General features: G+C 40.2%; 1 protein-coding gene across 3 annotated transcripts in view; it reads right to left on the bottom strand.

The window, feature by feature from the left end:
- Nucleotides 1-533: 533 nt before the first annotated feature.
- The window catches only part of efhb (EF-hand domain family, member B), a 69292-nt gene continuing 56833 nt past the window's right edge, over nt 534-12992 (bottom strand). For 2 of the 3 annotated variants that reach the window (XM_087987296.1, XM_043690212.2), the window contains one exon: nt 534-3428. In XM_087987296.1, the coding sequence (XP_087843422.1) occupies nt 3267-3428 (162 nt within the window). In that variant the 3' untranslated portion in view covers nt 534-3266. The remainder of the gene's footprint in view (nt 3429-12992) is intronic. The other variant, XM_087987297.1, reaches the window with a different exon arrangement.

Raw genomic sequence — 12992 nt, forward strand, 5'->3', positions numbered from 1 at the left:
TGCTTATCTTGAAAATATTTTGGAATATTCCAGGAATTAGAAATGCATTTAAAATAGAGAATCAGCCTTCTCCATTCAGTTAATAGATAGTGAAATCAACTCATCTCCTGTTCTAATTGAAGCAACAATTTTGCTACAATAATAATTTATTGTAAGACTTTTTAAACTATATACATATGGATTCAATAGGGATTCAGTTGGGGATATCTGAAGTAATTACACAGTGAAACTTCAATTTAAAGTATCATTAGCACACGTTGTTTCACAATGTCTGATCATTTGAAATATTTAGCATACACTTTTTAATGTTTTTCTTCATATATTTATATATGCATACATACATGTATGACAATATTAATAAATATCAAATGCATTATATTAACCTTTAAATTGATCTGTAGTAGCAAAGAAATGTATTAAGTTTATGTTCATTACTGAGCAGATGTTATAAAGCTTACTATTTTATGTTGAAGATCAAAGTAAAAGAAATACCTTGGAGATAAATTTTCCTGAATTCCATCGAGAGATTAACCTTTACCAGATGCAACTTTTACAAAAAATTAACACATCAAAATATATTCATTTTGCTACTGGAAGAAGGATACAAAGTGGGACAGTCCTCTGCTGGAAACAGGTTATTGAAAATTAAAGAATTAGTACAGTTAATCATTTTGGAATTTTTTTTGTTGAATAATATGTTATATATGATTTCTATTACTGACTTCTGTGAATTATCGAGGAAAAAGTGAGGACTGCAGATGCTGGAGATCAGAGCTGAAAATGTGTTGCTGGAAAAGCGCACCAGGTCAGGCAGCATCCAGGGAACAGGAGAACGACATTTCGGGCATAAGCCCTTCTCCTTTGCGCTTTTCCTGCAACACATTTTCAGCTCAGTTCTGTGAATTATATTTGGCATCTTAAACCTTTCATACATTTTACACAGCAATTTTTAATTTGGTGCCCCAAGAATATTTACAAAGATAATGAGCACCAATTGCTTTTATACCGGACTTACGGAGCATCCAATATTAACTTATGAATTGGCTATGTCTTGACATGCCAGGTAACTGCTATTGTTGATGTGCCAAATTGATACCATCAGGTACATTCCTTCATTTTATTCCCAATTATTGTATGCAAAGTAAAAAAAAAGGAAATAAGAGCGGAGAGTGGGTGGCTATGAGAAAGATTATGGGTGAGGGATAATGATTGGTAGAATCAAGATTGATTCTGTTTTGACTGAGGAGTTGATAGGATCTCCATTTGATCATTAGAGAGGGGGAAAAGGCAAAATAAAATGCATAGATATTGGGATGTGCTGAAATGCTGTCTATGAGTCACAATAATGGATCTTTTTGCATTTGCCAAGCAGCAAGGTGAGTTAGACAGCAACAAGTTGCCAGGTAAGGGGTATTATTGTTTGTTAAACCCTGCATTAATGCCAAAACTTGCCTTATTAATGTTCAGTTTCCTGTCTTACCAAACAAGCCAAATGTCATCCAGTCTCATCAGGGAAATCAGGGCAGACACCTGGCAACTTGTTGCTCAGTACTCAACAGGATCTCAAGGCATCATCCATAGCAACCAGCTGCATGCACCCCTCGTCCATGGACTTTGCCATCCAACATCTGCTAATCCCTCTTGGCCATCATGATAACAGTCTGATCCACTTGCAGTACACTTTGGAAACATGGGCTTGCATTGCAAGGTGTGACGGCAATCAGTATCGAAAAGCTGCTGCAAGGACACTACATACAGTCTGAAAAATGCAAGATTCAGTTCAGTGGTTCTGTTCAAGACCGTTCATCTATGTTAAATAATGTCTCGATTTTGGAAAGAGTCTGTAAGAAATGCAACACTTATACAAAATGTGTGTACAACTGCAGTGGCAAGAAGTATTCTCCTCCACAATCAATGGTGGTGGGGGGTGAGGGACACAGGATTTTATGGAGCCCAAAAGACTGATTATTGTGATGTGTAGCTTGACTTGGTAGGTGGGATGCAAACCTTGATATCCTGTTGGGGATTGAGATGCAGTAAAACTGTTGATAGTGTATTTGCAGGGTATAGTCATTTGCAAAAGCTGGCACTCCCAGATATAGTTACATTACCAGACTTTTCTGAGGATAGAGCATGACCAGGACAATAAGCAGAAGCCACAAGGGACAAGACAAGCATTCTGCTTGGGTGGAGGAGCAGAGAGAGAAGGGCTTTCAACAGGTGGTCATATCCAGCCAGGATGTATTGGGAGCAATTCGCTCACTTGGGACACAGTGAGAAACAATGTGCAAGACATTTGGTCTTCACTAAGAAGATCTGAAATCTACCAGTTATACAAATCACAACTCCAAGCTCACAACAGTTTGAGGATTGCATTTCCAGGGCTCTGAGGATGAACCAGATGATGATTTTTCATCCATTGAACCAGTGTCCCAAATGAGAGAGTGCATGCTGTTTAAATGACCAATTGTTTAACAGCTATTGCATTATTTTTGCCAAATTAGAGATTCTGTAAAAAGTCCTTAGTTGTCACCAAAAGCATATGGTCAGACAGTTTAATATTCATTACAAGAGTGTTGATCTTCCATCAGCATTTCCCAATCAATCACCATTCATTCCATTTCTATGAGATATTCACAGATCTTCCAACTTTCAATGGCAATGATCATGATAACATCTGTGAAAAATGTTTTTTTTCTGTTTATTGTTGTGAAGAAACAGCATATTCTTAAATTTATTTGATGATTGAGCAAGTTTAAATTGAAATGCCACGCAGTGAGTTCTCAGCTGAAATGTTTTGGATTTTGAAAAACTTTGCAAAATGCACTCTGTTTTAATAAAAGCTCAGACATTAGATACAAAGACACATTATTCAAATGTTATGACAATTCCTATAATTTTTTTTTACACTTGAAACAAAATTGAATGTAAAGCATTAATGTTTTGTATGATGCTTAAATTAGCTGCATGAAATTTGTCATATCCAAATATTCATAATGCCCAACTACAATAAAAGTAATACATAGAGAGTCATGCTCCAAATGCTACGATGTTATATATTCATTTGAATGTTTGGTATTTTATTTTTATCCAAGTAATATGATGACCAAAAGTTTGATGATAAAAATTACACCCCATTCACAAGTTTAAAGATATAATAATAACTTTAAACCAGCTCTTTGGACATAGACTTGTGTGCACAATTCCAAAACTCCACACATTTAATTTAAAAGGCCTGAAATTCTGTGAAAAAAAAATTTCATTGGTCAACAAGTTAGAATTTGTGCTGTCTGAATCTCATCCAGAACATTCCGGAAAGTCTCCACACTAACTTCTCCTTTCGGATGTTTCATGGCAGCACGCTTCCAGACCTCTTCAAATGTTTCCTTTGACATGTTCACTCCAACCTTACAAAATATTCTCTTAATCTGAAAAAATATAAATGGAAATAGGAAACGTCAATGCATTTTCAAGCCCATTTTTTAGATTGACCGATTGCAAAAGAAAGCTGACAATTTGTTGATAATTAAAAATTGGACAATCTGTAATGATCTATTAAGAAGAAAATCTAATTGGCATTTGCACTAGATAAGACATTCACTCAACAAAATAAAGAGACACTCTTTATAGCCAGGAAGGACCTGAAGAGAGAGCTAAAAGCAGCAAGGAGGGGACATGAAAGGTCCTTAGTAGATAGGATTAGGGAAAACCCTAAGGCTTTCTATAGGTATGTTAGGAATAAAAGAATGACTAGGGTAGGAATAGGTCCAGTCAAGGATAGTAGGGGGAAGTTGCGTGTGGAGGCGGAAGAGATTGGGGAGACACTGAATGAATACTTTTCTTCAGTATTCACTCAGGAACAGGGCATTGTTGTCGATGAGAATACTGAGGCACAAATAAGTAGAATGGATGGCTTTGAGGTATGTAGAGAAGAGGTGTTGGAAATCCTGGAAAAGGTGAAAATAGATAAGTCCCCTGGGCCTGATGGCATTTATCCTAGGATTCTCTGGGAAGCAAGGGAGGAGATTGCAGAGCCATTGGCCTTGGTTTTTATGTCCTCTTTGTCTACAGGAGTAGTGCCAGAAGACTGGAGGATAGCAAATGTGGTTCCCTTGTTCAAAAAGGGGAGTAGGGATAGCCCTAGTAACTATAGGCCGGTGAGTCTCACTTCTGTTGTGGGCAAAGTCTTAGAGAGAATTGTAAGGGATAGGATTTATGCACATCTAGATAGGAATAATGTGATCAAGGATAGTCAGCATGGTTTTGTGAAGGGCAAGTCGTGCCTCACAAACCTTATTGAATTCTTTGAAAAGGTGACGAAGGAGGTTGATGAGGGGAAAGCGGTAGATGTGGTATATATGGATTTTAGTAAGGCGTTTGATAAGGTTCCCCATGGTAGGCTACTGCAGAAAATACGGAGATATGGCATTGAGGGTGAGTTGGAGGTTTGGATTAGGAATTGGCTGGATGGAAGAAGACAGAGGGTAGTAGTTGATGGCAAAGTTTCTTCATGGAGTGCCGTCACTAGCGGTGTTCCGCAAGGATCTGTTTTGGGACCATTGCTGTTTGTCATTTTTATAAATGACCTGGAAGAGGGGTTAGAAGGTTGGGTGAGCAAGTTTGCGGATGATACGAAAGTCGGAGGAGTTGTTGACAGTGAGGAAGCATGTGGCAGGTTACAGCAGGATATAGAAAAGCTGCAGAGCTGGGCAGAAAGGTGGCAGATGGAATTCAATGTAGCTAAGTGCGAGGTGATTCACTTTGGGAAGAATAACAAAAAGATGGGGTACTGGGCTAATGGTCGGATACTTGGTAGTGTGGATGAGCAGAGGGATCTTGGTGTCCATGTACACAGATCTCTGAAAGTTGCCACCCAGGTAAATAGTGCGGTGAGGAAGGCATATGGCGTACTGGCTTTTATTGGTAGAGGAATTGAGTTCCGGAGTCCTGAGGTCATGATGCAGTTGTATAAGACTCTGGTACGGCCGCATCTGGAATATTGTGTGCAGTTTTGGTCGCCATACTATAGGAAGGATGTGGAGGCATTGGAACGGGTGCAGAGGAGGTTTACCAGGATGTTGCCTGGTATGGAAGGAAAATCGTATGAGGAAAGACTGAGGCACTTGGGGCTGTTTTCACTAGAGAAAAGAAGGTTTAGGGGTGACTTGATTGAGGTGTACAAGATGATTAGGGGGTTAGATAGGGTCGACAGTATGAACCTTTTCCCGCGTATTGAGTCGGGTATTACAAGGGGGCATAGCTTTAAATTAAGGGGGGGTAGATATAGGACTGATGTTAGGGGTAGGTTCTTCACTCAGCGAGTCGTTAGTTCATGGAATGCCCTGCCAGTAACAGTGGTGGACTCTCCCTCTTTATGGGCATTTAAGAGGGCATTGGATAGGTATATGGAGGATAGTGGGTTAGTGTAGTTTAGGTGGGCTTGGATCGGCGCAACATCGAGGGCCCAAGGGCCTGTACTGCGCTGTATTCTTCTATGTTCTATAATTTAGAGAGCCTAATTGTGAAATTAAACAATTCAAGAAATCAGTAGTTTACAACAGCTAATGGTTAAGATACTGCATTGGGTGAAATAGAATGTACTAAGTGAAAATCTGAATGAACAGCAGATCCACCGAACTGCTCTCAGCATAAAGAATTTGAGTAAATGTTTTAACTTTTCTTGACTGAAGCTCAATTATAGCAATAACAAGAGCAGATATTTGACATAAAACATCACAGTAAGTTTCTACAAGCTTATTCATCCAGTTGTACAATCTGTAGTAAACTGTACACTTGGTAGAATGGAGCAGCAACTTATTAAATTTGACAGATATGCTGTTTTCTAAGAGACTGTTTATAAAGATTTTACATTGATTCCCATAAATGAAACAATAGAATAGGAGTAAGACTGCTGGAATGCAAGGCTGAGTCAAGCTCCTATAACATTTAAACTATGCTTAGATATTCACTTAAGTTGCCATAGCCTTCAGGGCTATGGGCCAAGAGCTGGAAAATGGGACTAGTGTAGTCAGAATGTGATGTCCAGCATGGACATGATGGGCTAAATGGTCTCCTTGTGTGCAGTAAATGTCAATGAGACACGTACCACATTCATCAGGTTATGGGTGATATGAATCGCAGATTTACCTGACTTAGATCTATACACCTTTATGCCAAACAAAATTTCAATTGTTACTGAAAAATAATGGCAAGCTCAATTTTAAAAAGACCCTACATTGATTTTGAGAGTTTTTCTGATTTTCACCAGCCTTTGTCTGTATAGGTTGTCCTGCTATAACGCAATAGTTGTTTTCCTCTGCAACCTCGTGTATTGGAAAAACGCTATAAAAAAATCGTGCTGTAGAAGATCGCTAATAGAAATTTGCGATACTCATTCAGTAGAAAGTTTGAATTATCCAAACATTGTCGACTATTTGAGTCGAAAAGTGTAGTGCTGGAAAAACACAGCTGGTCAGACAGCATCCAAGGAGCAGGAGAGTCGATGTTTCGAGCATATGCTCTTCATCAGGAATGTGCTTTTTAAACACCACTCTTTTTGTACAATGAAAGGAGGACCTGGGGACAGTTAGTGTCAGTGAGGAGAGTAAGAAATTATATTTTAGGGCACATTTAGCATTTAGAAGAAACTGTTACATCTTTTACATTTATTGTAGTTTCCAATGTGAATTGTTTTCATCCTCAGGTTGTTTACCTCACATTTTGTAAAATGTTTAGTCTATTAGAATCACAATGAGTGAAACATGCTGCATGCGGACAAATTGAATATCATTGCAAATTCTGGTAAATTCAAGTTGAAATATTTTGTAATTTTTTTAAACAAACTTTATGAATAAAGTAATTTTTGGGATAATAAACATTTGCTGCTTATATGCTAAATATTTAAGGTCTATTATATTTTGAAGGTTTAAAGTAGAACAGGGACGAGTCTTAAGATTAACAAAATGCAGAAAAAAGGAAACAAATAATTGAATTGACAAACATGTCTGTCGGAAGGTTTGCAGCTCGAGTTTATGAGCTTAAGGATAGGAAGCCGAAACTGCAACACATCAGGGAGGGGGACTGCCTCTTGGATACTTTGTACATGGAGACAGTCATATGGATAGCAAGACTTTCCAAAGGCATTTAAAAGAGGAAAAGAGTATGTAAAATGAGTATCTGCCTGCTCCAGAGCATTACTGAGGATTTATAGTAGATAATGAAGAGATGGCAAATGAAATGAACAAATATTTTGCTTCTGTTTTAATTTTAGAGGATACAAAAAATTCTATTAAAAGCTGTATATCAAGAGGGAGAAGGCAGAGAGACAGAGTGAGAGAGGAACTTGATGAAATTACAATCACATTGGAAGTGACCAACTGAACAAACTGATAGATCTGCAAGCTAACAAGTCTGTTAGCTTGCACCTGTTGGCTTTCATACTAGGGACTTAAAAGATCTCTAATGAGGTAGTAGATGTGTTGCTCTTAATTTTCCAAGATTCCCAAGATTCAGCAAAGGTTCAAACATACGGGAAAGTAGCAAATATAGCACCTCTACTCAAGAAAGATGAGGGAGAAAACACAAATTTACAAGCTAGTTAGCTTGATGTTGTCATATAGAATGTGTTAGACTTGATCATTAAAGAAATTACAAGTGAGCACTTAGAAAAACTCAATCAGAGTATCAAAACGGTGGGCGGCACGGTGGCACAGTGGTTAGCACTGCTGCCTCACAGCGCCAGAGATGCGGGTTCAATTCCTGCCTCAGGCGACTGACTGTGTGGAGTTGGCACGTTCTCCCCGTGCCTGCGTGGGTTTCCTCCGGGTGCTCCGGTTTCTTCCCACAGTCCAAAGATGTGCAGCTCAGGTGAATTGGCCATGCTAAATTAGAATTGGCCATACTAAATTGCCCGTAGTGTTAGGTAAGGGGTAAATGTAGGGGTATGGGTGGGTTGCGCTTCGGCGGGTCGGTGTGGACTTGTTGGGCCGAAGGGCCTGTTTCCACACTGTAATGTAATGTAATCTAATCTCAAAAGTAATCTGGAAGAGTCAGCATGATTTTTTTTAAAGGAAAATCAAGTTCATTAAAGGAGTAAGAGACATGTGTATAGGAGTCTGAAGACACTGTCCTTGAAATCCTAGAAGTACTGTCCTTGACTTTCCAGCAGGTATTTGAAAGATGCCATTGAAAAGCCTACTGCACAAAGCAGGAGTTCATGGTGTGGGGGCAATACATTACACTTCAGTCATATAGGACACTAGTGAGACCATGTCTCAAATACTATGTGTGGTTGGAGGCTAATCAGTGGACGTTATAATAGATTAATACCTCCGGTGAGCGCATTGTCTTATGAGGAAAGCTGGACAACAAACTAAGTTTGATCCTACTGGAGTTCAAAGAGTGAGGGTTGACTTGATTTTTTTTTCTTCATTCATAGGATGTGGCCATCACTGGCTAGGCCAGCATTTATTGCCCATTCCTAATTGTCGACAGGCCAGTTAAGAGTAACCCACATTTCTGTGGGTCTTGAGTTACATGGGACCAGACCAGGTAGGAAAGGTATTAATGAACCAAATACGTTTTAGTCATCATTAGACTTTTAATTCCAGATTTTTATTCAATTCATATTCCACCATCTGCCATGGCAGGATTCAAACCCAGATCCCCTGACCATTTCCTCGGTCTCTGGATTAACAGTCCAGTGATAGTACCACTAGGCCATCACCTCCCCTTATTGAAGTACATAAAACACTGAATGGTTTCAATATTGTACTGATAGTGGACAGAGAAAGGGTGCTTCTTTTTATGAATGAAAAACTACTTTAAAATTGTCGCCCCCTTTTATGACAGAGAAGAAAGGTTCCTCTCTGAGGGTTGTCTGGCTTTGGACTCTCTTCCTCAGAAAGCAGTGGAGGTGAAGTCAATGAATATTTGTAAGTGGTGGATAGGTTCTTATTGTACAAGAAATAAAGATTATTAGGGGAATATAGAATTCAAAACACAAACAGATCATCCATAAACTGACTGAATAGTGGAGCAGGTTCAAGGTGCCAAATGGCCTATTTCTGCTCCCAACTTGTTTGTTGTTTTTGTTGATAAGAATTGCTTACTGATTTCAATGCTAAGTTAAAATTTGTGCCTTTTATTCTGAATTCTCCTATCATAGGAAACAGTGAGGGAGAGTTAACTGCCACTCATTGTATAAGGTGAACATGCTGCCTTCTGTATTCAACATAAATAGGTCCATGGGAAAATTAATATTTACAATTAATATTGAACAACACCCTCAGCAAATTAAGTACAATGTAGGCTGAAGCTTGGATCAGCTTGGCTGGAACTCCATCTGGACTAGTTGACGTCCCATGTTTAATTTTGCAGAGCTCTTGGAAGACTCCCCATGGTTGGATCACAGGAAGTTTTCTCACCAATTAACATCAGTATATGGAAAAAGCCCATATCAGCAGCAATATCTGGGAAGTACGTTTTACTGACATTGTAATGGAGAATGACTGAAACTCATTAGACCAGTATCTGGAGGGCAAGCCTTTCTATTCCAGTTTCAATAAGCAAGGCGAAACAACCTCAGTCTTCTACCCATTTTAATAAACTTCAGAGAACATCAGCCCATCCCACTCAATCTCTCCTCATAGGTCAGTCCTCTTGTGAATCAATCTTGTGAACTTTTGCTATACTTAAGTCAAAGACAAATAAACAGAGAGCACAGCAGACAATGTACTTGAAAATGTGATATCATTATTGCCCCATACTTCCTTACTTTTTTATGTTGATTTCTCTTGCAATTAAGAGTAATTTGCCAAAGCCTTCACCCTACAGAAGTTCACTTCTCTAGTTTCACCAGCATGACACACCACAGGGCAGTTAATGGGTGACAAGGACTATCCACTGACCACATGGTTCATGACTTTCGTACATAATCCCATGTAAATGCACATAAGTGAAGACATGCTGCTGCACAAAGTGAGAAAAGGAGGCAACTGAAGTGCCTCAACAATGCTTCTTCTGCTTGGACAACAGTGGGAAGTGCTGCAGTAATTGGCAGAACTCGTGTCAAGATCCATCTTGGTACATTACATGGTATACATAACCTCACCATCATAAGGACACAGTTCTTGCCAATAGCTACTTGGCTATCAAGTGAGGAACTGGAGAGAAGAGAGGACAGGAGGAGGAAGAAATGTTAAGGGACAGAAAAGACAAATCAAACACTTTCTGACCAGGCTGTTCACAATGAACTCTAACAAGTGTGGTGATGGAGGGCTGTTTTTTGAAGTGGAGGCCTATTACCAACGGTGTGTTGCAAGGATCGGTGCTGGCTCCACTGCTTTATGTCATTTATGTAAATGATTTGGAAGCGGACATAGGAGGAACAGTTAGTAATTTGCAGATTACACCACAATTGGTGGTGTGGTAGACATTGAAGAAGATTGCTGAAAATGTGTTGCTGGAAAAGCGCAGCAGGTCGGGCAGCATCCAAGGAACAGGAGAATCGACGTTTCGGGCATAAGCCCTTCTTTAGGAATGAGGAAAGTGTGTCCAGCAGGCTAAGATAAATGGTAAGGAGGAGGGACTTGGGGGAGGGGCGTTGGAAATGCGATAGGTGGAGGGAGGTCAAGGTGAGGGTGATAGGCCGGAGTGGGGTGGGGGCGGAGAGGTCAGGAAGAAGATTGCAGGTTAGGAAGGTGGTGCTGAGTTCGAGGGATTTGACTGAGACAAGGTGGGGGGAGGGGAAATGAGGAAACTGGAGAAATCTGAGTTCATCCCTTGTGGTTGGAGGGTTCCCAGGCAGAAGATGAAGCGCTCTTCCTCCAACCGTCGTGTTGCTGTGGTCTGGCGATAGAGGAGTCCAAGGACCTGCATGTCCTTGATGGTGGGAGGGGGAGTTAAAGTGTTGGGCTACGGGGTGGTTGGGTTGGTTGGTCCGGGTGTCCCAGAGGTGTTCTCTGAAACGTTCCACAAGTAGACGGCCTGTCTCCCCAATATAGAGGAGGCCACATCGGGTGCAGCGGATGCAATAGATGATGCAATAGATGATGGAGGTGCAGGTGACATTGAAGAAGGTTATCCTAGATTACAACAGGACCATGATCTCATGTGTCAATGGGCCGAGAAAGGGCATGTGGAGTTTACTTTTGATAAATGTGAGGTGTTGCATTTTGTAAAGACAAACCAGGACAGGACTTATACACGTAATGGTGGGGCCCTGGGGAATATTGCCAAACAAAGACACCTTGGCATGCAGGTTCGTAAACTCCTTGAAGATGGAGTCACAGGTATACAGGATCGCGAAGGTGTCTGGTACACTGCCTTTACTGATATTGAGTATCAGAGTTGGGACATCATGTTGCAACTTACAGGACATTGGTGAGGCCACTTTTGGAATACTGCATTCATTTCTGGTCTCCATGGTATAGGAAGGATGTTGTTAAACTTGAAAGAATACAGAAAAGATTTAGAAGGATTTTACTGAGGTCAGAATGTTTGAATTAAAGGGAGAGGCTGAATAGGCTTTGGCTATTATCCCTGTAGTGTCAGAGGATGAGGGATGGCTTCATCGAGGTTTACAAAGTCATGAGGGGCATGGATAGGGTGAATAGCCAAGTGTTTTTTTTCCCAGTGTAGGGGAATCCAAAACTAGTGAGCATGGGTTTAAGGTGAGAGGGGAAAGACATAAAAAGGATCTAATGGGCAACTTTGTCATGCAGAAAGTAGTGCGTATATGGAATGGGTTGCCAGAAGTCATGGTAGAGGCAGGCACAATTACAACATTTAAAAGGCATCTGGATGGGTACATGAATAGGAAGGGGTTAGAGGAATATGGGTCAAATGCTGGTAAATGGAACTAGATTAAATTTCGGATATCTGGTCAGCATGGATGACCTGGACCAAAGGGTTCGTTTCCATGTTGTCTAATTCTGTGAGTCTAAAGGAGATGTGAGTGAATACAAATTCAATTCCTGGTTAACCAACAGTCTCACACTTTGCTTTCCCTCTCTAACTCACCTTTACAGTGCCATTTCCACAAAGCTCTACAGAAGATACACTTCAAACCAGATTTATGAATGAAATCATGCCATGGCATATACAGTCGTAAACTACTCATCCTGTACATTCTCTTACTTTGAATTCAACATGTGTTTACCTGGTGGACTGCTTCTACACAATACTATCACAGTCTGCCTGGTAGAATGCTGCTGATCATCAATGGGGGAGGTTACGGGGCTTACAGCAATGCTGGGTTCGAAGGGTGAGGTCAAGCAATGAATGCCACATAAGAATATTGATTGATTGAAATTTTGGCGGATAAACGATGAGGGCTATGGTGCATTGAGCTGCCTATAAGGTTTGTGGTATAGCAGATGGAAAGTGATATTTGAAGAAACATTTACTGACCTGTCTGAGGTCACTGAATTTCATATGACATTAGATCATGGCTACTTTCCTTGACTTGATAACTTACTGTTCCCAATGCCCTATGAGAGTTTGTCTAAAGGGCTTCTTGATCCTAAGTACGTATACAACCTTGTTCTCGCTCAGCACCTCTTCCAACGAGGCTTCAAAAGGAAAGTCTTGAAGCTTGCATTCTGCCATGTTGTGTCATAATTCAGCATTCTTCTTGCTCAAATTCTCTTCTGCAACCATTTCCCACACCTGCTCCAGTCAGAGTGTGCTTCCCATTTAAGAGGCGCAGGCTGACTTTAAGTGATGCTTCCTGCTCCTGGCATGCAGTTACCAACAGAACAAATAGTGCAGGTGTACACTATTACTAGTTAAATAAGTAAACAGTGCAAAATTTGCACCCCAGCTGCATCAGAAGGAATGGACCAGGTTAATGGTGCATCACAATTGTTTTATGGCCTTATCAAATGCTGCAATCACACCATTATTTCGAAATGCTGTATCAAATTCTTGACGTGCATTTCACATAGTGAAGCTTCATTCTAATGGTATAAGATTCATAAAATCTACTCACT

This window comes from Chiloscyllium plagiosum, unplaced genomic scaffold, assembly GCF_037043375.1.
Source record: "Chiloscyllium plagiosum isolate Xiang-an unplaced genomic scaffold, Cpla_swu_hap1 HiC_scaffold_5, whole genome shotgun sequence".
In the NCBI taxonomy this organism is placed as follows: domain Eukaryota; kingdom Metazoa; phylum Chordata; class Chondrichthyes; order Orectolobiformes; family Hemiscylliidae; genus Chiloscyllium; species Chiloscyllium plagiosum.